The 26,961-nt window shown below is 36.9% G+C and overlaps 2 protein-coding genes across 2 annotated transcripts in view; one reads left to right on the forward strand and one right to left on the reverse strand.

Annotated features, from left to right (window-relative positions):
• The window catches only part of LOC127422540 (uncharacterized), a 33,876-nt gene that overhangs the window by 4,157 nt on the left and 2,758 nt on the right, over positions 1-26,961 (forward strand). Inside the window, exon 2 of the mRNA XM_051666147.1 lies at positions 19,800-20,589. Within this exon, the coding sequence (XP_051522107.1) occupies positions 19,800-20,530 (731 nt within the window). The 3' untranslated portion in view covers positions 20,531-20,589. The remainder of the gene's footprint in view (positions 1-19,799; positions 20,590-26,961) is intronic.
• Positions 16,437-26,961, reverse strand: part of dph1 (diphthamide biosynthesis 1) — a 127,741-nt gene continuing 117,216 nt past the window's right edge. Inside the window, 3 exon segments of the mRNA XM_051666149.1 lie at positions 16,437-18,342; positions 21,599-21,737; positions 25,015-25,093. Of these exon segments, the coding sequence (XP_051522109.1) occupies positions 18,275-18,342; positions 21,599-21,737; positions 25,015-25,093 (286 nt within the window). The 3' untranslated portion in view covers positions 16,437-18,274.

Consider the following 26,961-nt stretch of genomic DNA (forward strand, 5'->3'; position numbering starts at 1 on the left):
GTTTATACAGTAATTCCGAACAGATTAAGAATTTTGTCAGGTTGGTTGGTTTATGAACATTATATTATTTCATGCTTTTCACAGTTAGATATAACCCAGATGCTATAGAATAATGGCTCAAAGGTTGTCACTATATTTTTTATGGTAAAGTTATGGAATGTCCCAGTTTTATTTACTGTATTGTTAGTGTGTCTGGATAACATTTTTGTTTGTCTGTTAATTCTTAATTTTGTGGAAAAGTTGCAGCTATGTGTCCTATGTTAATGTATAGTAGTTATTGGGTTAAATTAGGACTTTAAAATTAGGAAAATTATAGAATTGGCCCATAGCATCATTCAGTCAACATAACATCATTATTTATACAAAGTGTGTTGTCTTATTGTCCCACAACAGACATAATAATGAATGTAGTTTTACTACAAATTATAACTAAATATTAGGGCTGTCAATCAATTAAATTTATTTATCAAATTAATTACATGGTATGCCGATTAATTAATCTAATGAATTGCATACATAATATTTGCTGAGAAAAGCCCCTCAATAATTCAATAATAATTGAATATTTAGTGATTAAATCATTATAAATAGTTATATTTAAATAATTATAAATAATATCATTTAATATGTACAGTATATATATATATATATATATATATATATATATATATATATATATATATATATATATATATATATAATACATTATTTAGGCACACAAGTTAAGGATTAAAAAATACTATACAAAAAGTGGCTTTAGAATGCAATATATTGTTTATTTCCATATTACTGAACATAAGCCTATCATTGGCCTACAGTTCACAGCCCTCAATGTACACCTGCATCAGATGAACGCTTTTGGAGCGTCTAGGTTGTGTCGCATCATAAACGTATCGTTTTTAGGTCACTGTGTCAAGTTAAACGAAGTTTGAAACTTAGAAAAACACGAGATCCCTGCCTTCAGAATTGCGCTCCATCAAGCTGTGTTTGTATGCAAGAACGTGTTCTCATCTTGTGTTGTCTGCTGTCCAGGGGTGGTTTGTTCTATGTCAGTTTGAGCTGCGCATTGATAAAGCAAGTTTTGCTCACTGCCCCCTGGAGAAAACAGGTAGTAGTACTACATGCTTGAATTGTATATGGAAGGAATATTCCTTATTAAGGTCCAGGGACATGATTAATTGTGTTAATTTTAGATATATAATTCCACTGAATTAATGCGTTAAGTCGACAGCCCTACTAACTGTACATTATAAAATGCAACCTTACTCTCTCAACAGTTTCCATTGAGAGGCCCAAGGTCAGGTTTAGTTCAGTTCCATTTTCCTTATAATGAATGAGGTGAACTATAAAAAGCCTAAGAATGTGTAAGTGTTAAATTTATGGCAGAAATTTGAACTCATAAGTGTGTTCCCAGTTGAATGTCCTAATTTGAGTCAAGTTTAATTAGGTATTGCTGTTACTGCAGTCGCTAACTTACCACATGCTTGCTTTTGATCCTGATTATGATAGTCTTTTTTATGAGGTAGGGTTTTTAAACAATCACATGAGGAGCTCTATATTTTACAGGGATTTTACTGTAAAATTTGTTACATTTAGCCATTAATATTGCCCAGTACTTCAGACATGACTGTCTATCCTATATTTTCTTTGTCATATGAACAATGTGTGTCATGTTTTGTAATGCATGTAATGTAACAATGAAATACTGATGTGGTTGTATTTACAGTACACATTGTGTAGTAGTATTTACTGTTATCATAAATAAAGTATTTCATCAATCAGAATCATGACAGAATCTTTCCTGTTAATGCAAAATTAAGTGATTAATTTGTGTACAGGTGTGCAGGTGAGTGATTTGTATGTGATAATGACTCCCTGTGCAGCAAAAGTCGACATGCTGCTTGTGAACACACACAGAATTCTTGCTGGGAAAAGAGCCAATTAAATAAAAAACACCTCGTGGGGTGGCAAATATTAAAAATATACAGTAAAAATCGGTAATTAAAAAAAACATATTGATCAACCACTATTCTGAATATCAATGGTGGTTTACAGTTATAATCGCATTGAAGCAATACATGTGTACAAAAACTTTGCATTTATCTAGTGTAGTACAGTATGCTTTAAAATAGAACCACCCTCCCATTTTCTTCAAAAATGACTTACAAAAAAGGGCATGCATTGTGTCTGTGAGGAGTACTTATGCAAGTAGCTAAGGATACTAGTGGTCTTTTAAAATGGCTTTTGCAGGGACATTATTGTCATGTTTCAATACACAGCTTCTCAAAGTATGCATGAGAGCAAGCAGACAAATAACGACTGATTTTCCATGCTGGGCTGCTCTAATTGGACAGTCCTTCAAAGAGATATGTAGTAAAAAAAAAAAAAATAAGCATGATTAAATGTATATATATATATATATATACACACACACACACACACACACACTTCCGGTCAAAAGTTTTGAAACTCTTAATCTATTACTTTATTGTAATTTTGTTTCACATTTTAGAATAATAGTAGAGTCATTAAAACTATGGAATAACATAAATGGAACTATGGGAATTATGTTGTGACTAAACAAAATCCAAAATAAATCAAAACTGTGTTATATTTTAGCATCTTCAAATTAGTCACCCTTTGCCAAGAATTTGCAGACATGTACTCTTGACATTTTCTCAACCAAATTCTTGAGGTATCACCCTGGGATGCTTTTTAAATAGTATTGAAGGAGTTCCCATCTATGTTGGGCACTTATTGGCTGCTTTTCTTTATTATTTGGTCCAAGTCATCAATTTCAAAAACTTTTTTTTATTTTTTTTATTACATTTTAGTTTTATAATTAAATAAATTAATATGGTGGCACAATTATATTTTTGTCTACAAAACTAATTTCAAACATTTAAGCATACACCTTCAGATCAAATGATTTTTAAGATCATGAGAAACATTTCAGTCATGTGTTTCAAAACTTTTGACCAGTAGTGTATATATATATATATATATATATATATATATATATATATATATATATATATATATATATATTAGAAATATGCATGATTCACTGAGCTTCATCACAGCCATAAAGGTAAAGATGGGGGAAGAGAGAGGCTTGTGGAAATAAGGACTAAACAGTGGTGGTAAATCTTGTTTCCACAAGTTTAATGGTGGAGATTGTAGAGGTGTTTTTGGCTGTACCATACAGGACAGACTGACCTCCCACACATAGTTAGTCATTTCCTTTCAACACTTGATATTTCTCTCTCACTTTCACAGTCAATTCTCATCCATTTTTTGTTGTTGTTGTTAATCTCCACCTTCCATCTTGTTTATGCTCTATTCAAGGTTTCCTTCAGCAAATTACAGATTCTCTGATGTTAGTGTTGAGTTTTTACCCTAGGCTTCAGATCACAATATGCAATCTCACATTTGAACTCTCTTAGTTGTGTCACTTTGTCACTTCTATCTTTTGTCCTCTTACTGAACTATATCAGATATCCTTTTTTTTTGTTTGTTTTTTGGGGTTTTTTTTGTCTTTCTGCCAGCTATTTTTTCCTCAAAAACCTAAGGCGATCTTCCAGAAACCCAGAGAAGCACAGGCCGGTCCTCCACGCTGACCATACATACTTCTGGAACAAAGGGTCTCATAGATATTCACAGAGCAGAACAGAAACATTTGTATACTGTATATCTACTTCCATTGTCTTTTTAAGCATATCCAATAATGTTTATAATAACACTTTAAATGAAAGATTCCCCAATGTAAATCAAGACTTGTCTGATTAAGTAACATTGCAAATAGTGATTTTCCCTTGTGTATCCTTTATTGCTAAGGACACGGTTTCATCTGATTCCAGGAAAGCAGTTTTAATGATAATTTTAACTGATAAAGTTTAACTGATGATTTAATGAGTGTGGAGTGCAGATGAAATGTGATTTTGGCTAATCTACAGTGACTGAGTTACTGTAGAATTGAAAAGTCTTGGTGGAGTGGTGCAAATGTTCATTGGGTCTGAGGTTAGGTGGGCAGTAAGGGATGTACCATTAAGTTTGGACACATCTGACTTAAAAGGATAGTTCATCCAAAAATATCAATTATTTAATCATTTACTCACCCTCCTCTTGTTTCAAACCAGTATGACTTACTTCCTTGTGTGAACACAAGGCTATTTAGGGGCCGTCCACAGAGACAACGTTTTGGCGCCTGCGCCGTTTCTCAGTTGTTTTCGACTGTAGACGTCCGTCTAGCGCGTTTTCCAGGAGCGCCGTGTTTTTTACACACTGTGTCAAGCTAAATATAACTTCTACTGAATCTAAAATATAAAGCAGCCTCTAAGTTTTAATTTAACAGGTTAAACTTTACAATAAAATTCCATTTGTTAACATTAGTTAACAACATTAGTTAACATAAACTAACACTATACTTTTACAGCATTTATTAAACGGATAGTTCACCCAAAAATGAAAATTCTCTCATTTACTCACTTTCATGCCATACCAGATATGTATGACTTTCTTTCTTCTACAGAACACAAACGAAGGTTTTTAGAAGAATATTTCAGCTCTGTAGGTCCATACAATGCAAGTGAATGGTGGCCAGACCTTTGAAGGTCCAGAAAGCACGTAAAGGCAAAATAAAAGTAATCCATAAGACTCAAGTGTTTAAATCCTCATCTTCAGAGCGATATGATAGGTGTGGGTGAGAAACAGATCAATATAGGCTTTTATCACAGTCCATGTGTCGTTAAATGTGGCTCCGAATAGTAGCGTAACCAAACATCTGTCTCTGGACGATCACCAGTTTTTATAAATAACTTAAACCAACTTGGATGCACTTGGCAGTAAACATCATCCATTTAATTGTCTCTTTGGTTTAATACAGCACTTCACCATGTGTGTTATCTACAGGGTTGGGAGGGTTACTTTTGAAATGTATTCCACTACAGATTACAGAATACATGCTGTAAAATTTAATTTGTAACGTATTCTGTTAGATTACTCGAGGTCAGTAACATATTCTAAATACTTTGGATTACTTCTTCAGCACTGGTAGATTTTTTCACTTGTTTTGACTATAAAAACTCTGCCAGTACAGTAAGACAAAATACACGTTAAAAATACATTCTCTGAAAAAACTAAATATCTTATGCAGTGTTGTTTCTAAAACAAGATAAATCAAACTGATTTTGTTTTAAGGATTTTTAGATATTTTTACAGGAAAACAATAAAAAATTATTTTCAAGAATATGATTTTTGCCCTAATATCAAAGGTCTTACTAGAAAAAAAGAAATTATGATCCAACTTGAATTTCCTTCATAAAAAAATATGATCGCGCCTGATAACATGTGCATGTAAAATGGCTAGAAATAGCATTTTAGTTTAGCACAAAGCTGAAAATTTACACAAGGTTTATTTCTATTTCTTCTGCTCCAGACTTACTTCAAACTTACTTCTCTGTCTGCTCGTATGAATGTAACACATCATAAGAAAGTGTTTCACCACTGTACAAATGCACTTTGGATCGCATCATTTATATGTATAAATGTTTTCCATCTGAAAGGACTAAATATTAAATGAAACAAATTACATTAAAATGCAAAATAATCTCTTCAGTAATCAAAATACTTTTAGAATGTAACTGTATTCTAATTACCAATTATTTAAATTGTAACTGTAGTGGAATACAGTTACTTATATTTTGTATTTTAAATATGTATTCCCTTTACATGTATTCCGTTACTCCCCAACACTGGTTATCTATAGGCTTTATCACAGTCCGTGTGTCGTCACATGCGGCTCTGAATAGTAGCGAAACCAAACATCTGCCCAAAGATCTGTCTCTGGATGATCACCAGTTTTTATAAATAACTTAAACCAACTTGGATGCATTTGACAGTAAACATCATCCATTTAATTGTTTCTTTGGTTTAATACAGCACTTCACCATGTGTGTTATCTACCACTTTGATGGATAATAGTATCTGGTGTAGGCTGATCCAGCAGATGGAAAATAACTCCAATAACTCAGATGATTTGTAGAAGGAATAACAATTTTAATTGGTAAAATTTGAATATTGAAATAAAATCAATTATACTGAACACTGAATAAATGCAAAATAATAAAGAAACACATTTTGAATATTTAGTTAATTGGTCTTAAAGATATAACTCCTAAACTAAGTCTATATTGTGTTGTCTCATCTAATGAACTAAGTAAATAAAAGAAAGGATTAAGATAGACTGAGGTCTCAGAGATGTAGTCAATGCAGAGCGCAAGTAGAGAAGAGCTGAAAAGATATTTGTCTGAACCTATATAACACAAATCTTTGTGCAAGCTTGGTTTATCTCAATGTTTCTGTTCTGACAGAGAAAACAACACATTCAGCGTGGGTCTCCATGACATTCAAGGCCTAAAACTGTGTGAGTGGTATTATTTAAGACATAACAGTTTTTATCATAACCTTAACTAATTCTAGCACTTAGGTAGGTATCATGAGTAACAAAACATTGTCACTGAACATTGAATAAGAAAAGAAATACTTAATATCCCTGCATACATTTTGAGTATTATCAAGTACATTGATAACATGACTGCATAGACAAATGAATATATAAAGAATGGATATATGAAAATGGCTTAATAGCAGATTATAACTGATTACAAGCATAATATCATATAAGCAAAGTATAAAATTAAAAACATTGTCTATCCACATGCATCAGTATCTGAGCGAGGCAATCAAAGTTTTCCCAGTTCACCAAGAGCTGCACACTGTTTAGGTTACTCCTAGAGGATTAATGTGCTCAACTCAAGTCCGAAGAGATCCTGTTTATGTATTTTAATGTCATTGTTTTCACTATTGCAGCATGTTCATGGTTATATTAAACATAATACAGTTGTAAACACTAGGACATTTTCATCTCTATGATTTATTTACATTGCATTCGGTTGCAACTCGAGAGTGAATGCCTCCCAAATCTTCGCACTCAAACTGTGAGCATATAATTCCGGAAGTTGTTTTACGTTACTAAGCAAAGCTTCCTCTGTGCGAATGTGGAAGTGTAATAAAGGCCTATTTAAGTCCTTTTTTACTATAAATCTCCACTGTCACATTCTTCTTCTTTTGTTTTTGGCAATTCACATTCTTTGTCCATATCGCCACCTACTGGGCAAGGAGGAGAATTTAGAGTAAAGGAGGACTTAAATATTGATCTGTTTCTCACCCACACCTATCATATCGCTTCTGATAATATGGATTGAACCACTGGAGTCATATATAGATTACTTTCATGCTGAATTTATGTGCTTTTTGGACCTTCAAATTTCTGGCCACCATTCACTTGCATTGTATGGACATGCAGAGCTGAGATATTCTTTTCAAAATATTTGTTTGTGTTCAGCAGAAGAAAGTAAGTCATATACATTTGGGATGGCATGCGGGTGAGTAAATGTTGAGAGATTATACCTTTAATCTTGGTTAATGGTAATTTTAACAAACAGTAGGCCTAATACATTTTTAAAATCAGAAGTTATGTTAACTTCAGTTAATGCACTATGATCTAACATGAACAATGAACAATTGTTTTAAGTTTCAATTATTTTAAAGTGTTCTCATTTAACACTTTTTGGTCATTACATAATTCTTATACTTTTATCTGTCATTTTATAGTTTTGACCACTTTCCTATTATTCAAAAAGGGGGCTTCTTACCCCAAATATGCTATATCCTTTCACTTATGGAACAGGAAAATTTTTGGATGTAATATCCTTGAACAAAAGTGAAAATGACAAATAACTATTTTCTCAAAACAAATGTGATATTCCAGGGATTCCCATTAGATAAATTCATTTGGAACATTTTAAAAGTTATTTAAAGAGGTCAGATCAAATTTATTTAAAACCAACCTTTAGACATTGCATGCAATAACCTCATAGATGAGGGAAATCTTGCAGTGCACAGTGACAAACAGATGTTTAGGAATGTGCTGTGGTATTTAATTTTTTTGCCTGTGGAGGCTTTAGTCCCTTGTACGCTAAGAATGAGTAGGTGTGTCCAAACCTTTGACTGGTAATGTATGTAGAGAATTCAGGACAGTAAAGCAGTAAAGCTCATTTCGAACCAGGGCCGGATCTAGGAGATTTTTTCTTGGTGCTAACCCTAACCCCAAATGTCCTGGAACTGAAGACAAATTCAACAACCCCTTTATGCCCCTACTTTATATGTTAATGCCCACCTAATGTAACTGTTCTAGATCCGGGCCTGTTTTGAGCCCTCCCATTTTTATGTTGGACCACTGCTTCTCCTCAACATCAAAACCACAGCCACATCACACAGACCAAAACAAAACACATGGCCTCTAGTCCTCATGGGCAGTGTTGCAAAAACACTTCTAATAGAGTGAGTGAAGGATACTGTACAGTGTGTATGCAATAGGTCATCTCCTACATCCATTTTGTCCTTTTTTATTGGGAAGGAGAGAAAATGCATATACAAGTAGGAAATAGATGGTACACAGAGAGAGAATTTGAGAAAATGGAAGGCGAGCGAGAAAATAAGGCACAGAAACATGATAGCAACAGAGGTGACTCAGTGTTTCCTGTATCAGGAAGATAAACACTTTGCCAGGCACTTCACAAAAGCTGCCCACTTCGAGAGCTGAAATCTGATGGGAACAGAGACAAAAGTTCAGACACAGACACTCTACAGAATAAAATACACTGTCGAGAAATATGAAAACACATGTGCATTAGCATGTACTTACTCGTAAACTCTTTATAATTATAACCTTTTTTATGAGTCAGGCTTTTAGCTGGAACCATCCTTTCTCAAGTGTTACATTTACTGTCACAGTGTTTGCAAAATACAATTCTTAAGGTGAAATCTTCATAGCAGTTTCAGATATAGAGCCCCGTTTATAAGAATACACTTACAAAAAAGTATTAGAATTAGCAATAAAGTATTAGCATGTTTTTGTTTGTTGAGATTGAGAATGTAGAAGTGAGAATGTGTTAAAGGGGCCATGAAATGGAGAATCAAATTGTCCTTGATATTTAGACATATAAGAGTTAAATGTACTATTAAAAAATACTGTAAATTTCAGAAATCAAAACTTCCTCCCCAGTCTAAAAAGAGCACTTACTGTATAGTTACCACCCTGCTGAAGCATCTCGTCTTGAAATCTGTGTGTACGTGACATCACGAAACATTTCTTTTTTTGGGGGGATTTTTTTCACCCAATTTGGAATGTCCAATTCCCAGTGTGCTTTTAAGTCCTCGTGGTCGCGTAGTGATTCGCCTCAATCCGGGTGGCGGAGGATGAATCCCAGTTGCCTCCGCGTCTGAGACCATCAACCTGCGCGTCTTATCACGTGGCTTGTTGAGCGTGTTGGCACGGAGACATAGCGCATGTGGAGGCTTCACGCCATCCACCGCGGCATCCGCGCTCAACTCACCATGCGCCCCACCGAGAACGAACCACATTATAGCGACCATGAGGAGGTTACCCCATGTGACTCTACCCTCCCTAGCAACCGGGCCAATTTGGTTGCTTAGGAGACCTGGCTGGAGTCACTCAGCACACCCTGGGATTTGAACTAGCGAACTCCAGGGGGTGGTATCCAGCGTCTTTTACCACTGAGCTACCCAGGCCCACCACGAAGCATTTATTATTTGTATTTACACATCCCACAACATGCGTCATCACACCCTTGGCCCCGCCCACTGGCGCTCAGTTCGAGAGAGCAGGACAGAAAGGCCTTGTGTGGCTAAAACTATTCCTGAACACCAAAGGGGACCCATCTGGACTATTTTGAATGATTTTTGTTTATAAACATGCACTACAAAGACTACACGGACTTTAACTGCTGTCATGTATCCCATGATGGGCCGAGTATGCCACGGGTTAACCCAGAGATGGCGCCGAGTATGGCTGCTGCGTTGCGAGCTCCGACACAACATAGTAGTGTTTTGTTTGTTTTGTTCACAATTCTTATGTTTTTTCTTGGATGTTGTCTGCCTTATTGTCTACGACAGACAATGTTATTATTTGTATATTGTTGAGTGTAATTATGTGTATATCAGATGTTTAAATTGTGCTGTGTTAATTTGATGTTATTGTAAATTGGTACTGTCTCATCACTGTCACGACTGCTATGTTGATCGGAACTGCACCCAAGAATTTCACACACCATTGCACTTGTGTATATGGCTGTGTGACAATAAAGTGATTTGATTTTGATTGATTTGATGTATCTTGCGGCTTTTAAAAGACGTGTGTCAAGTTACAACTCTGAAGAGGAGAAGCCATTCTCTTTCATTCAGCTGTTCTACCTCTTGTTGTTTTGAGCACAAACACATCATGTACGCATTCTTTTGCACATCTGCACTATTTTTAATTGTTGGTGTATTTAAACATGAAGTAGATGGATGTCTTTGACCGTTTCAGTGTGTTTCCGGTGTTGTGCTGATTTTTAACTCCCTAGTATCCTTATTTTTAGGGATGGGTGTAGGGATGTGCTTTAGAGATAGGGACCAATGACTCCCTACCTCATGGGAAGGGCACAAGAATTGACAGGAAGAGCAGAGAGATGCTCATGTTTCCCTTCTCCTCTTTGCCGATACATGCACGATGAGCTCATAAGAAAGAGCAACAAGTTCATTAAGGGTCTGTTGATGTCTGCCATATTTCTGTAGCGTATTTTCACAAAAAGTCGACTTTGTAATATTTTTCAGCATTGCAATGGTTAAAATTTTAAATTATTTAATATTTTTAGATCCTGTGCCCTCAAGTCAGCTCTGGTAAGATTTTGAGGTTCATTGTTTAGTAACCAAATATTCAACTGAATGTAAAACTTTAAGAACCAGAATCAAAAATCCCACTAAAATGGAGCAATATTCTTAAAGGGATCATGAAATGATATATATATATATATATATATATATATATATATATATATATATATATAATTTTATTATCTTCCCTGAGGTCCACTGATAATGTTAGTAAAGTTTTTTTTGCAACAAAATAATTTAGTCATATATGATCATTTCCACCCTGTTTCTGGCCCTCAATCTGAAACGCTCAGTTTTGGCCTGAGTGCCTCCTTAAAACTTTAATGTAAACGCCCACTGTTATGATTGGCTAACATCGTGAAGCAACTCAAATACAGCCATATTTGAAACTCAATTGGAAGAGCATGAACAAGCTCCACAACATTATATAACAACATTTTGGGGTTTACACATTTCGTTTTCGCACATCCAACACATTGCATCCGAATATATTAAACTGTTCATCTCAAGCACAACTGTTAGCACTCAGCTCCATAAACTATCAAATAGTCATGACATTTGAAATACTCATGAATGAAACGGTTTACTTTAATTTTTTGAGTTGAAGTGTTTTTAACTGCCCCATCCTTCAATAACAGTTCCTTTGTAAAGCTTGAATCATATTATGATCGGTTCACAAACAATCCACACTGACATGAGCCGAAAAACACACACTCACATAGTCCAATGCATGGTGAAATGATGCATACACATAGGCGGACGGCTGAAATCTGACTCCCCGCCATATTCCTACTCCCTGCTACCTGATTGGTCCTTACCCTTAAAGCCCACCCCTAATCCACCCCTAACCATAAGACAAGAAATGAATGCCTACAGCCACATACATTTGTGAGTGTATAAGAGAGACAGAAGCAACTGCACTCCAGCATTTAAAGTACACTGGGTTCTCACACACTGCCATGCTGGCCCATGCAAAATAAAGCAGTAAATCAATCTGAAGCGAACAGCACAGCTTGACAATCAGGAAACACTCGCTGTGTGATAAGGCAGACAGCATCACCTAGTGGACACAGAAAATTATAAATACCTACCTGACAATTTGAATTTGATATGTAGAGCTGATGTAATATTATTGATGCTATTCTTTTTTTGTTATCCCAGCTTAATATGCAGAGTCAGCTATAAGTAAGCCATTTGTAGGTTGGTATTTGAGCAGCCTGTCCAGCCTGACACTGCAAAGTTGACTCAAGCAATGGTGTGAGACTGGGAAAGGACTTTCTTTTCACATAACTAATGGAAGTCTAGGGAGTTTTCTGGAATTGTTTTAAAAACAGTTTTTTGTTTATTATACAGATTTTTAATAAACACCCTCATGTGTTCACCCTCATGCCATCCCAGATATGCATGATTTTCTTTCTTCTGCTGAACACAAACAAAGATTTTTAGAAGAATATCTCAGCTCTGTAGGACCATACAATGCAAGTGAATGGTGACCAGAACTCCAAAAGCTCCAAAAAGGAGATAAAGTAATCATTAAGACTCCAGTGGTTCAATCGATGTCTTCTGAATTGTTCCAGTTGGTTCTGGGTGAGAACAGACCAAAATATAACTCATTTTTCACTGTACATCTTGACAGCAGTCTCATTTACGATCATGATTTCAAGCTCAATTACACTTCCAATAGCGCCATCTGGCTCTGTGCATGCATCAAGCACTAGGAAGTGTAATAGAGCTTGAAATCATGATCGTGCCTAGAGACTGCAATGGCAAGGTTGTACAGTGCAAAAGGGGTTACATTTTCATAACCCCATCAGAGTCGTATGGATTACTTTTATGCTGACTTTATCTCTTTTTTTGGAGCTTTTGGAGTTCTGGTCACCATTCACTTGCATTGTATTGACCTACAGAGCTGAGATATTCTTCTAAAAGTCATACACATCTGGGATGGCATGAGGGTGAGTAAATGATGAGAGAATTTTCATTTTTGGTTGACCTATCCCTTTAATAAATGTAATCTGTATTTTAAAAAGGGTACTATTAGCTAAAGTGGGCCATAAAGTAAAATGGGCCATTTAAGGTTAGAACATATCTGCTCTTTCATAATTTCCCCCTACAAAAATGTAAACGGTGTGATCTGTTGACACAGTGGTGCTTGATCTATTAAAAGTAAACTGACTGGTTTAAGGCTGCTAAAGTGGGCAGGGCAAGACTTCAAAAGGAGACTGTCTTCATAAACCGCATGGTAAGGAGTGTGAAATATCAACCACTACTCTCAAGTAATAAGCTCTGTAACAGGATAAAACTCAAGTTACAGGAAATATTGTTTAATTTTAAGTGTATGGGTATGTTTTATGAAATACAGTGTTTGGTTTATATAAAATAAAATTTATTTATAAGGAAAATGCAATTTCATGTGGTGGCCCATTTTTCCGGAAGGTGGTAGATAAAATGGGCCACAATCTTTCAGTTAAAATGAGCCACTTTCCAAATAGACTTTTAATGTATTTTGTTACAGCTCATCTTAACAATATTTTATATTACTCAGTGGAGTGAGGAGAATGAAAGGAGTAACTTTTAATGTAATTTTATGATTGTAATGTTTTTAATATTGTAATACATATCCTATTTTATAACGAAAGTATTGTTCTAATGTTTTTAAGAGAACAATGCTACACATTTGTTGCTACACAGTTTAAGAAACATACAGACATGCACACACAGACACGTTCATTGTCCTACTACACCATTGTCATGTAATTTTGTTTTAAAATGAAATAAATTGTTAATTGATTCAGTGGCATCTTAAGTTTGAACATTTCTGGTCTATTTGACCTGATAAGGTGGCCCATTTTACATGGTAATTGTGTGGTTGTCTTTTTGGGTGACTTTTGACAAATTAATTGCTGTGGAACAAAAACATATTTTTTTATTACACATACACTGGTGGCCAAAAGTTTGGAATAATGTACAAATTTTGCTCTTATGGGAAGAAATTGGTACTTTTATTCTCCAAAGTGGCATTCAACTGATCACGATGTATATTCAGGAAATTAATAACATGAAAAATTACTATTACAATTTGAAGAAAATGTTCAGAACTTCTTAAACTACTTCAAAGATTTCTCATCAAAAAATCCTCCATGTGCAGCAATGAAAGCTTTGCAGATCCTTGGCATTCTGGCTGTCAGTTTGTCCAGATACTCCAGTGACATTTCACTCCACACTTCCTGTAGCACTTGCCATAGATGTGGCTGTCTTGTCGGGCACTTCTCACGCACCTTACAGTCTAGCTGATCCCAAAAATGCTCAATGGGGTTAAGATCCATAACACTCTTTTCCAATTATCTGTTGTCCAATGTCTGTGTTTCTTTGCCCACTCTAACTTTTCTTTTTGTTTTTCTGTTTCAAAAGTGGCTTTTTCTTTGCAATTCTTCCCATAAAGCCTGCACCCCTGAGTCTTCTCTTTACTGTTGCACATGAAACTGGTGTTGAGCTGGTAGAATTCAATGAAGCTGTCAGCTGAGGACATGTGAGGCGTCTATTTGTCAAACTAGAGACTCTGATGTACTTATCCTCTTGTTTAGTTGTACATCTGGCCTTCCACATCTCTTTCTGTCCTTGTTAGAGCCAGTTGTCCTTTGTCTTTGAAGACTGTAGTGTACACCTTTGTATGAAATCTTCAGTGTTTCTGGCAATTTCAAACATTGTATAGCCTTCATTCCTCAAAACAACGACTGACTGACGAGTTTCTAGAGAAAGCTGTTTCTTTTTTTTTTGTTGCAATTTTTGACCTAATATTGACCTTAAGACATGCCAGTATATTGCATACTGTGGCAACTCAAAAACAAACACAATGTTAAGCTTCATTTAACAAACCAGATAGCTTTAAACTGTGTTTGATATAATGGCAAGTGATTTTTTGTACCAAATTAGCAATTTAGCATGATTACTCAAGGATAAGGTGTTGGAGTGATGGCTGCTGGAAATGGGGCCTGTCTAGATTTCATCAAAAATGACTTTTTTCAAATAGTGATGGTGCTGTTTTTTACATCAGTAATGTCCTGACTATACTTTGTGATCAGTTGAATGCCACTTTGGTGAATTAAAGTACCAATTTCCTTCCAAAACAGCAAAATCTGTACATTATTCCAAACATTTGGCTGCCAGTGTAATGTATAAAATTATAAAGGAGATCTGAAATAACAAAGAAACATGATTGGATTTTATGCGCACTTCATTTGATAGGTTTTTGGATGATTAACCAAAAGGTGGCCCATTTTAGCTGACTTTACCCTATTCGTGGTCGCATTTTCTGTTACCATGCTTAATTGTTTATGTTTTTAAAGATTATGACACAGAAGTTGTCCATAACTAGCATTTACCTTCTATGATGTCTACCAAGTGACAGATATACTGCCATAATAGCATAAAGTTTGATTGGTGTGGCAGGGCGGAGGGCAGGGCCGGGTCGTAGGGCCAGGTGTGCGGAATCACGACCCGGCCCCGCCCTCCGCCCTGCCACAATTGGATGTATGACCTTTGACATCAACATAAATTTTTTTCCCCACCCTTCTTTTTAAAAGTTACGCTTATTTAATTTGCTATCATAACCAGTGTTGTATGTAATCTGATTACAAAGTAATTACTGTAATCACATTACTTTTATGTCAGAAAGTAGTGCAGCAACACATTACAATTTAAACTCCTGCACTCAAGATTATAGTTAATGAATACATTTAAAACATGAATTATGTTCATGTGTACATCTGTTTGTGTTCCAGTGACAGCTACAGGAAATAAAGCCATTCTGAATTTGTGAAGACAAAAAACTTTTCTGTTAAAATTGTTTTAGAGAGTAACTTAAGTAATTAGTAAAATTATCTGATTAAAATTTTTAAATTAGTAATTTTCTATGTGTAGTGGATTACTTTTTTTGGAGTAATTTACCTAACACTTATTTAGCATGCAGAACAGACCTGCAACCTGCCAGTTGAGACCCACTGCTTTAAAGATAATCAATTATCAAAAGAACAGGTAATAATACTGTATAAATGCTGATGGCTTGTACCGCAACTTAAAAAATGAGCCCTTCCTGGACTTCCTAGGTTGCCTATTAAAGGCTGTAGACTGATTTTCATGTGAAGGAAGCAGGTTGCTTTTGCCGGGAAAATCTAAAGGATGTAACGTTTATGCGCGCTCCCGAGAGCCTTGCCTCAGACAGTAATAGCTTCTCTTCTGCTGTTCAAAAGCGACAACAAACTGCAACACTGGGTAACGTTATCTTAGAGATGGAATCCAGCAAACGTCCGGCTCCCAGCACAACACCGACTTCTACACAAACAAAAAACATTTATCTACTGAATCCCATCTGGCTAAACGGGAACGTGATCGTGGTCGAGCAAAAACTAGAGTGAACATCGGCAGGGCATTTGATTCCTGGAGGGACCTTCGTTCGGTTTTGGGGATCAAAACTGACCCTGAATTGGTGTTCTTCTTATTGGACAGGTAAGCTTACATAACTGCAAAGCATGTGAAATATAGTGCCATAAGGATTGATCTGTGTAATTTTAGCTTAACTACAGTAACAGATGAAATGAATGCTAGACAATGTTCAAGATAATGCAAAAAGACCCATTCATTAGTGTAACGTAAATATTTTCTGTATAACCAAGTTACATTCTATTATAAAACAATAGCGCATCGATATATCAAAATGACAGTTGCGATGGAATCACATCAATACTGAATTGTGTCAACATATTTATAATGTACAGTCTATTTTATAAACAGCTACTGTCATCATCCACCAAATTTAGCTAACAGATACTGATAAAGCTGGCTAGCTAGCTAACGCCGACATAGGCTATCGTATAAATACAGTCAATGTATCATGCAATGAAAAGTGATTACTTCAAACTACAGTCTCGCATAGTCAGACCTATATCCACACTTTGTTTTAGCCTGTTCCAGCACTGGAGAGTCAAATATAATATACAGTTTCAAAGTTTGTAATAAAACAATCATAACAGTGTACTTTAATTATGCTACCTCATCTGTCAGCATGATGCCAGTGAATCACGTTGTCTCTTTGTACGTTACGTCATTGTTTTGGTCGATGCTCGCTCGCGTCCCTTTGGAGTGTGTACACGAGCGAGCATGAGCAACAGGTAGCTGGCTGCAATTCACTTAACGGCCACAGGTGTCATTAATAACAAGGGTTTCTGAATCTTACATACTGCACCTTTAAGAGAAGACAACTAAAATGGATTAAACTAATTTGACAGGCCTGTGATGATTTCACAGAGTCAGCATATTTAATGCCAGATTCACAGGGATACGGCTGCTTTCCAGAACACGTGTATTCCATAAAAGATTTTACAATGAATAATCTCTACCGACAGTGAAAATTCTTCCAAGACTTGGTCTAATCCATTGTAGGGAAATTGGCTCCATGTGTCTCACTTGACTGCTGATCCATCCAAGGTTTCATTGTTCACGGCGTATAAAAGAGAATATATTTAATGGAATTCGTGTTGTACCAGTTATTCAAAGTATTACAGTAAATGGTAAACATGTAATTTGATTCTCTGTATAGATGAAATGTGTTCTGTACAAAACATTCAAAGTCTTTTTGTTGTAGAACCACTGATGGCATAATGAGAAAGGCAAAAGCATGAGCTGGAACTCAGAATGAGTATTATCTTCCTCTGCAGATGAATAATTCTTAAAACACACTCATTTCCACCCAGTTATTTTGAAAGGATGAAGGTCACCTATGCAATGTGGTTGGCAGCTTCTTTCTAACTGAGGGACAAGATGATTACATTTAACTAAAGCCACCCACATGGCGCCAGATGAAACACTGCACATTTAGGGTCAGCACTCTTTTCAATGGATTATCTCTCTTGCACACACCAGCGGTATGTCAGTATAAAAAATTACACATATAAAACTTTGTTACACTTTTGCATAATCCCACATTCTTTCTCTCTCTCATTACCAATTTTATTTTATTTTATTTTTTTATCTCCCTTTCTCTGCTTAAAAAGATAGTTCATCCAAAAATGAACATTTTGTCATCGTCACCCTCATGTTGTTCCAAACCCATATTACTTTATGTCTTCTGTGGGACACAAAAGATGATGTTAGACAAAATGACAGCCTCAGTCAACATTCACTTTGATCATATGAAACAAAATATGCAATGAAAGTACATGGTGACTAAGACTAACATTCTGCCAAACAAAGGTTGTGTTCAGCAGAAGAAAAACTCTTACGGGTTTGGAAAAATTTACACACAAACACACACTCACTCTTAGTGCATGACAGTAGATTTTGATAAAGTCTGTTGTGGACACAGAACTCCATAGTGAGATAACAGAGCTGAGCTGTGAGCTTTGATTGGCTTGCATGTCTCCTGCATATGTCCACAATGATCTGTGGTTGCCTGGCAGACCACTCGTGTTGAGGGCTGAGTTTATTCTGGCTGACAGCCACAGGGGGCGCTCTGCTCACGGCCACAGCTCCTCACCTCCTGACTGCCATCTAAATTTGTAATCTGTGGGAGGTGGAAAGGAGACTAAGGTTACGACTGTGACAGATTGTCCAACTAAGAACAATAACACTGACATGAACTTTTAAAACAAATTATATCAACAAAAGATAACACCAAATACTAATCCTTTAACATTTTAAGATATTAAATCTTCAAAACAGAAGAACCTCTGCACAAATGTTAGATTATGAGTAGGTGTGTGGAAAAAAATACTTAAGAAAACAAACAAGACAAAAATCCTGAACACTGCTGTTTCTTGCAAACAGAGTGCAAATTTACTGATATAATTTTTCAGTCATGCGACCTTCGTCAGGTAATAAATCTTAAAATGTTATTTTATATAAGCATATTCAATATGTATATATATATATATATATATATATATATATATATATATATATATATATATATATATATATATATATATATAGAATATTTCACACCTGCTTCTAATTTTTTACTGATGAGCATACCCAGATGAAATCTATGGACTTTTTTTTTTATTCTGTGTAATTCAGGAAAACTGATTTACACATACTAACAGTACTACATTTTGTGGCTAAAATTATGATAAAAAAACAAAACGAAATATTTAATAAATGAATATGGAAAGTGGTGTGGATGTGTGGAACTTTGTGAATGACTAGCGTTTAAATTCTGTGAAAATCTGCTGAACTTTCTGCGGGCGCATATTCCACGTGGGTCTGCTAATGCATATAAGCTAATGCCATACTGGGTTCCGAAACTTTTCGATCAATTAATTTCAATGATATTTCCATGATATTTCCATGATTTTTCCAGTCGTTCAAAAAACTGGATAAGGGTTTTTAAAATAATTTTGTGATCACAATCCCAAAAATATCTAGCTGATGAAATATTTTACAGCAGAAATATTTTCCATTACTTTTTCAGATTTAACTAATTTCCATGACTTTTCCAGGCCTGGAAATCCATATTTTAAAATTCCCTGGTATTTTCAGGTTTTCCATTACTGTTGGAAACCTTACCATACAATAACACCAAATATCACTTCCATAATAGCTGTTGTAAACAGCTGATTAAACTGTTTCATGTTTTGGTTCAAGAACAGATGCCCAGTCCCTCACTCTGCAGTCCATCACTAGGTGGCACTGCAATATAACATTATTCTGTATTTTTCCCCACCTCTGTCAGCTTTACAAAGGTGTAATATAGCAGATACATTATATTATTAAAACAATTATTTCTAAATCAAGTATATATTATATTTATACACTGCAACGAGGATGAGGGCGTGGCCGGGCCGTGAGGGTGCGTGCCCGGTGCTGAATCAGCTCAATCAGCCGGGAGAGGGATAAAGAGGAGAGAGACGAATGTGCCTGTGTGTGTGTCATTATGTTTCAGTTCAGCTTTGTATGTCAAATTAAAATTCTGTTGATTGTTCACTCTGGTTCTCGCTTCCTACTAGGTAGGGAAGGCAGAATCTGCCACAGTGGTGCCAAAACCCGGGATAGGAGGAAGACGCGCCGTCAGAAAAGCCCTCGCAACTGGGGGAGGGTTGCGAAGCCGAGGAGGTATGATATGGTGGTATTGGAGCGGAGGAGCCCGCTGCCGTCCTCCAGGAGACGAAGGAGCCGCTGCCGTCCGGCAGGGGGTGGGGGTGCTCATTGCCAGTCGCCAGAGGGTGGAGGAGCCACTGCCAGTCGCCAGAGGACGGAGGAGCCGCTACCGTACGCCAGGGGTGGGGGAGCTCGCTGCCATCCACTGGGAGGCGAAGCGGCCGCTGACGTCTGCCGGGAGGTGGAGGAGCTTGTTGCCATCCGCCAGGAGGCGAGGTCCAGTGTCATCGGCCGGCGTCACGGAGGACCGCTACCCAGCTGGCCGAGGACTGAATGGCGGCGTGGTTGGTGGCCGGAGTGTTTTTTTCTCTCTCTCTCCTCTTTCTCTTTCTCTGTCTCTCCCCCACTGCTCTTTCCCTCTCCCTCCCCTCGTCTCTCCCAGGTGGGGAAGACATGCCGGCAGAAGGACGCCCGGAAGGGCAACACCTCCCCTCCAGGAAGGGAGGGGAGTACATCAAGGCGGAGGTTTCCCCCGGCCTCAATCAGGCAGTGGAGGAGTGTGATGAGGAGGAGGGCATGGCCAGGCCGTGAGGGTGCGCGCCCAGCGCTGAATCAGCTAAATCAGCTGGGAGAGGGATAAAGAGGAGCCGGGGACGCCAGTGGAGAGAGAGAGAGAGAGAGAGAGAGAGAGAAACGCAGGTGACTGTGTGCATGTCGTTATGTTTTAGTTCAGCGTTGTATGTCAAATTAAAGTTTTGTTGATTGTTCACTCCGGTTCCCACTTCCTCCTTGGTAGGGAAGGCAGAGTTTGCCACATACACATCTCTGTTTGCCACATACACATCTCTGTTTGCATATGAAAAAACACTGACACACACATGTTCTTTTTACACATACCCAGGTCAGAAAGCAGACAGACTGGCTAAACCGACCATCTGCTAGCTGCCTGTCACACAGGTCAAATAAACTACAACACAGAGACTGTATCACCTAGATATCATATAGAGACTGTGTCTGTCCCCGAACGACCAAACACAAAAACTTTAAATCATTTAGACATTTATTTATTGATGTCAAACTAGAAAAAGAAAAAGAAAAAAAGATAAAAAGAATTGAAGATAAACATCTAATAAAGTTTGGGCTGCTAAACATTAGATCTCTTTTATCCAAACTTGATGCTTTATCCAAGAACTTGATGTAATCACAGAAAACATGGATATAGTCTTCTCTATCACTCTATACAGTGTTGCCCCCCTTAGCCAATATTAGATAACTAATATTGGCATTAAACTCATGTTGTATAGCCAGAGGGGAACTGGTTACCCCTGAAACTCCATTTTCTCCATTAATTAACATCTTATGTAGTTTTGGGTTCCTTGCCACAGTCACCTTTGGCTTGCTCACTTGGGGCCTCAAGAAAACTAATTTTTAAAGCATGATTTTCAATCATGTTTATCATTTAAACTGTTTAATGAGCACTAAGACATTACAGACACAATAATTTTCTGTTACAACATAATTTTCTGTAAAGCTGCTTTTAAATAATGTATGTTGTAAAAACGCTATACAAATAAACCCCTAAACCTAACCATAACAGAAACATTTTGGCATTAATTAAATAATGATTTAATCCCTTTATTAAGCTGTTTGAAATAAAGGAACAATTGGGAGACACTTGGTCCTCACAACATAAGTGAAACTCAAACACACACCTGCAATGGTTTGCGTACAGGCCTTTTCGGCTGGTTGTCTGGGTGATTAGGAGTCCAAGACCCCAGGCTCTGATTGGAATAGAAATCCATAGGATACACCTCCTGCTATCCAACCTGCTGCAGGGCTACTGCTGCCTGAGCGAGAGAGAGACACATTGTTAATTAAAGACATCAACTGACTGCAGCAATAACCACAGTAGCTGTAAGCCTGAGGAACAGGGATAATCTTGAGAAAACAACATGGCAGAGCTGCCAAAAGCTGACTAGTCGATACATGCATCAACCATGAGATCAGCCCGATATCAAGGGAGATCTAGTAAAACACAGCACTTCTAGTCTAAGAGGGCATATTACATGACTCGCACACTGCAAATAAATCTCCTGACTGACTCGATATATTACCAATGCTCTAAAGATCATCCCCTCTGGTGAAATACGGCAAGCAGAGACTGAGTGCAGGTGAGATCCATGCTGTTTCATGTGACCTACAAATGGAGATGAATACATTACCAGGCCTACAGAGGAATGTTCCTCTTGCATGTGGCTACATTATATAAATTCCGGCAGGATCTCACCCTTCAGACGGAGTTGCTTATTTGAATAATCAATATACTGTGTTCGTCTCCACCCTTGGGCAAGTTTGCTCACTTTGTCTGTGAGGCTTCTAAAACAATAGTATATATTTCACATATAAACAAGCACTTTTCTTAATCCTACAGAGAAATTTTGCTTTCCTTAATTTTATAACTCCTAGGGAGAAATCATATCACATTTTGAACTATTTTATAGCTATCGTTTAAACCTGTTGGGGTTTATTTTGCGATAATGACTATCAAACAATCAATCTGTCTGTCTATCTGTCAATCTGTTTATCGTTTAAGCCTGTTGGGGTTTATTTTGTGATAATGACTATCAATAATCTGTCTGTTTGTCTATCTACCTATCTGTTTATCATTTAAACCTGTTGGGGTTTATTTTGCAATAATGACTCTCTCTCTCTCTATCAGTCTGTCTATCTTTCTATTTGTCAATCTGTCTGTCTATCTGTTTATAGTCTAAACCTGTTGGGGTTTATTTTGTGATAATGACAGACTGACTGTACATTATCCTTTACACATAGATAAATTATAAAAACTCTGGGAGGATCTCACCCGTCAGACTGAGCTGCTTATGTGAATAATCAATGGGCTATGTTTGTCTCTGCCAGTGGGCACGTCTGCCCACTTCATACGTGCGGCACGCTGTAATGTACGGCTCTAATACTGCAGGAGAAATGACAAACTCCCTCGCCTCTGGTGAGGGACTCTCTCTCTCTGCTGACAATACTACAATACTTCACAAACAAATGCTTTTCCATAAATTTCTCTTAAACACCCTTTAAATCTCAATACCACAGTCACTCTTTTTTACTGACTGAAGAGGCAACAGTAAAGAACAGCATGAAGAGCTTAAGTGGAAGAATCTTCACAGGATCGTTGAGGATGACTTGATCCACAGTAGATGTGTGACAAATGTGGCAAGCATTTTATCTATCTATCCATCCATCCATCCTTTTGTGTCATTTATGGGGATAAATAGCTTTTAGATAAAAATCTCACCTGTTCTGCATGTTACCATCCTCAGTCATTCATTCTCTGTTCTTCCATTCCTCCCTCCCTTATTAACCCTGACATTCTGACACATCCATCCCTTCATCCCTCTTTCGCTGGCTTTTCATCACTGCTTTGTATAAGCTACCTGCTAATCCCGACACTGACAAGAGAGGCAAGTGTGTCATACTGACTATAAATATAACATGAGACACTCTGAAAATCAGTGGCTTTTCTCTCCCTCTCTCTCTCTTCGTACTTTTCTTTAACACTCCCTTATTTCACCTCATCTGTTCATCATGACTCCACAGAAAGAACAATAACAAGTAGAGATGCACTTAAGGGATATTTCACCCAAAAATGAAAACCATTTACTCACTCTCAAGTTGTTAGAAATCTGTATGACTTTCTTTTTTTTCTTTCTGTGAAACATAAAAAGTCATACGAGTTTGGGATAACATGAGGGTGAGTAATTGATGACAGAAGTTTCATTTTTGAGTGAACTATCCCTTCAAGGTGGCAGTTTCAGAGAAAACTTGCGCTAAAGACTCCATTAATTTGTGTTTTGGCTGGGCAGGAACAAGGCATCTCCTTTTAATATAGAGTGGGCCGTCACAAAACATTAACTTGTCATTGCTGCATTCTAATGTATTCTCATAATGTTGTATTTGCTTTATGCTTCTATGACACCAAATGCTTTCTGGCATGGGCCAAGTGGATATGAAAATGGATTATGGTGGCACATAGAACATAAGAGCCATGTAAGATTATGCAGTGCCTCAATATGGTTCTACTGAGCATTATCATTATTCACTGAGAGATATGATGGCGTAAAAAAAATCAACAAAAATGAGCTTCTACTGGTACAGTGGGTATGTTGTAGTGATAGAACAATATATTGGAATATATACCCTTGAAATATAAGCTGTTTAATCGGCTAATATTTGGCCGATATATGATATTTATTGGAGAGTATAAACATCGGCCTGATTCGTTCAGTGACCAGGTGTCGACAAATGAGCATCTTCTATATTATAAGTAAGTCATTCAATCATTGGTCATTCACCACCGAAACAATGGAAGTGAACAAGAAAAATTCCTTCACTCAAAAACACTGATTCGTTGATGAACTAACTAGTTCAAAAACAGAGTATGAGTGAATTTTCATTTTTGGGTGAACTAACCTATCCCCGGAAAAACACTTTCCTTGGTGTTTCATCCTGGCCTGTTTTGACGTGACATGGTTCTGGATGTGCTAGTGTACTCTGTTCTGCTGATGAGAGTGACTAAGAGAAGACAGACACATTTGGAGAGGCATTGTACTTTGTTGGCCAGTGGGAGGAGCTACTGTTCTACCCTGAGCTGGCCGACTCTCCTGTCTGTCTCTGGGGAGTAGAAATGGTAGGCAAACAAACTCTGCTCCTTCTGCAGTGCAAAATACACCGCTAGCATTAGGGTGTGTGTGTGTGTGTGTGTGTGTGTGTGGTTGTTTGTTTGCAAAAGAATACAGACACGTGTTGTACAAACAAATGCATACAGAGCATGTATATTCCTACAGACGTGCACACATACCCAAAAACAAACATTCATAAATTCACTCCAAAGGTTGACAAACATGAGTGGCAGCAATAGATCCCTCAGACAGCCTGTTCTCCTGCCAGACAACAACGACAGACAGGGCAGAGGTAAACACCTGCAGTGAATCTGAACAGCAGAAGTGCTGCTGTGTGTCGTTTGTGAAGGGTGAGGCATTTCTTGTGGTCTGTGGGTTTTTTCAATATGTTTTGATAATAAAGGTAGATGGAGGACTTGGTGGTGCGTACCTCATATGGAGACAGCAGGGGTTTGGAGAAAGCAGTTCCCCAGTCGATGGAGAGTCGGGGACAAGTGATCAGAACCCACCTATATGGGAAGATGAGTAAAGAGAGAGAGAGAGAGAAAGAGAAATGTAGGTAAACAATGTAAACCTAATTTATACAAAGGAAAAAGCTAAACATGTTTTTTCCTGAATGCTCTGAAGCACCCTAAGCAAACAAAGTCTGCATTTATACAACATGCAGCCAGGGCCGTAGCAAGGTAATCAGAGTCCGCTGGCTGACATGCACAATTGTTAATAAAGAACTTCATGTCCAAACCACACCCAAGATTAGATTTAACCAATTATAAATGCTTCAACTAGAAAGGTCAAGTTTCAGGGATGTGTGCGAACAGAAGTATCACCAATCAAATATCTAAGCGGAACAAAAAATGTCATAATTTTAGGCAAACTAAAAGAAGACTGTTCGCCCAGTAAGTATAAATTAGCCTTTATAGTCAACATCAAACACCATTCGCAACACATTTTAGTTCTGTATTATGGCACATTTCAAAGTGAAACATGATATTTACTATTGGCTTGATTTTATCTATCATTAATTGATTGGAAAATGGGTCTTTATATGACAGGTGGATAAAAAGAAGAGCACTTGGTGATATCAGCAAAAAAGGAAAATTGGTTTAGAACAATTTATTACATTTTGATGGAAGATTACAAAGAAATTTTATCTTTGGAATAATGTGCACACATGAATATTGCACAATGAGGCCAAGAACATGGATTAACAAAGTAAATACAACTGTCATTTTCAGTTTATGCTGACTGTAATCTTTATACTGCTAACCTTATTAAAGTTATTTAAGTAAAACAGTTGCTTATCCAGTGTTTCCACTTCTTTTTAGCAATTAATTTCCATGATTTTTCCATTCCTTTTCCAGCTGTTTGTGATTACTGGATAAAAAAAAAGGTAAAATTTCTAGCAGATGAAATATTGTAGAGCTGAGAGTAACTAGAAAAAGCTAATACTGACTACAGAATCCTCAATGAGAGGGTTATACATGCACATTCGTACAATGATTATGTTTAATGCGCCAATAACGTGCAAAGTTATGTTAAATTCCTTAGTCATGTTAAAGGGATAGTTCACCCAAAAATGAAAATTCTCTGATCATTTACTCTTCCTCATGCCATCCCAGATGTGTATGACTTTCTTTCTTCTGCTGAACACAAATTAAGATTTTTAGAAGAATATTTCAGCTCTGTAGGTTCATACAATGCAATTGAATGGTGACCAGAATATTGAAGGTCCAAAATGCATATACGTAAAAGCAGCATAAAAGTAATCCATAAGACTCCAGTGGTTAAATCCATATCTTCAGACGTGATAGGTGTGGATGAGAAACAGATCAATATTTTAGTCCTTTTTTTACTATAAATTCTCCTCCCTGCCAGTAGGTGGCGATATGCACGAAGAAAGTGAAATTCCAAAAACGAATAGAAGAAGAATATGCAAGTGAAAATGAAAGTGGAGATATATAGTAAAAAGAATTGAAATATTGATCTGTTTCTTACCCACACCTGTCATATCGGTTCTGAAGATGTGGATTTGACCACTGGAGTCGTATGGACGTACAGAGCTGAGATATTCTTCTAAAAATCTTAATTTGTGTTCAGCAGAATAAAATAAGTCACACACATCTGGAATGGCATGAGGGTGAGTAAATAATGAGATAATTTTCATTTTTGGGTGAACTATTCCTTTAAACGCCTTAATCACTTAAACTCTACTGCTTATTTTGGCTGCCGCCTGCAATTTTTCACATCCAAATTTAAAAGCTAACATTACACACATATAGTGGATCAACTGTAAAATATTGGTCTCAATTTACAGAAAACCAAAAAAAAAAAAAAAAAAGATTCCAACAATAAATAAACAATAATGCATATTTTTACA

This window comes from Myxocyprinus asiaticus, chromosome 31 (assembly GCF_019703515.2).
Source record: "Myxocyprinus asiaticus isolate MX2 ecotype Aquarium Trade chromosome 31, UBuf_Myxa_2, whole genome shotgun sequence".
NCBI lineage: Eukaryota > Metazoa > Chordata > Actinopteri > Cypriniformes > Catostomidae > Myxocyprinus > Myxocyprinus asiaticus.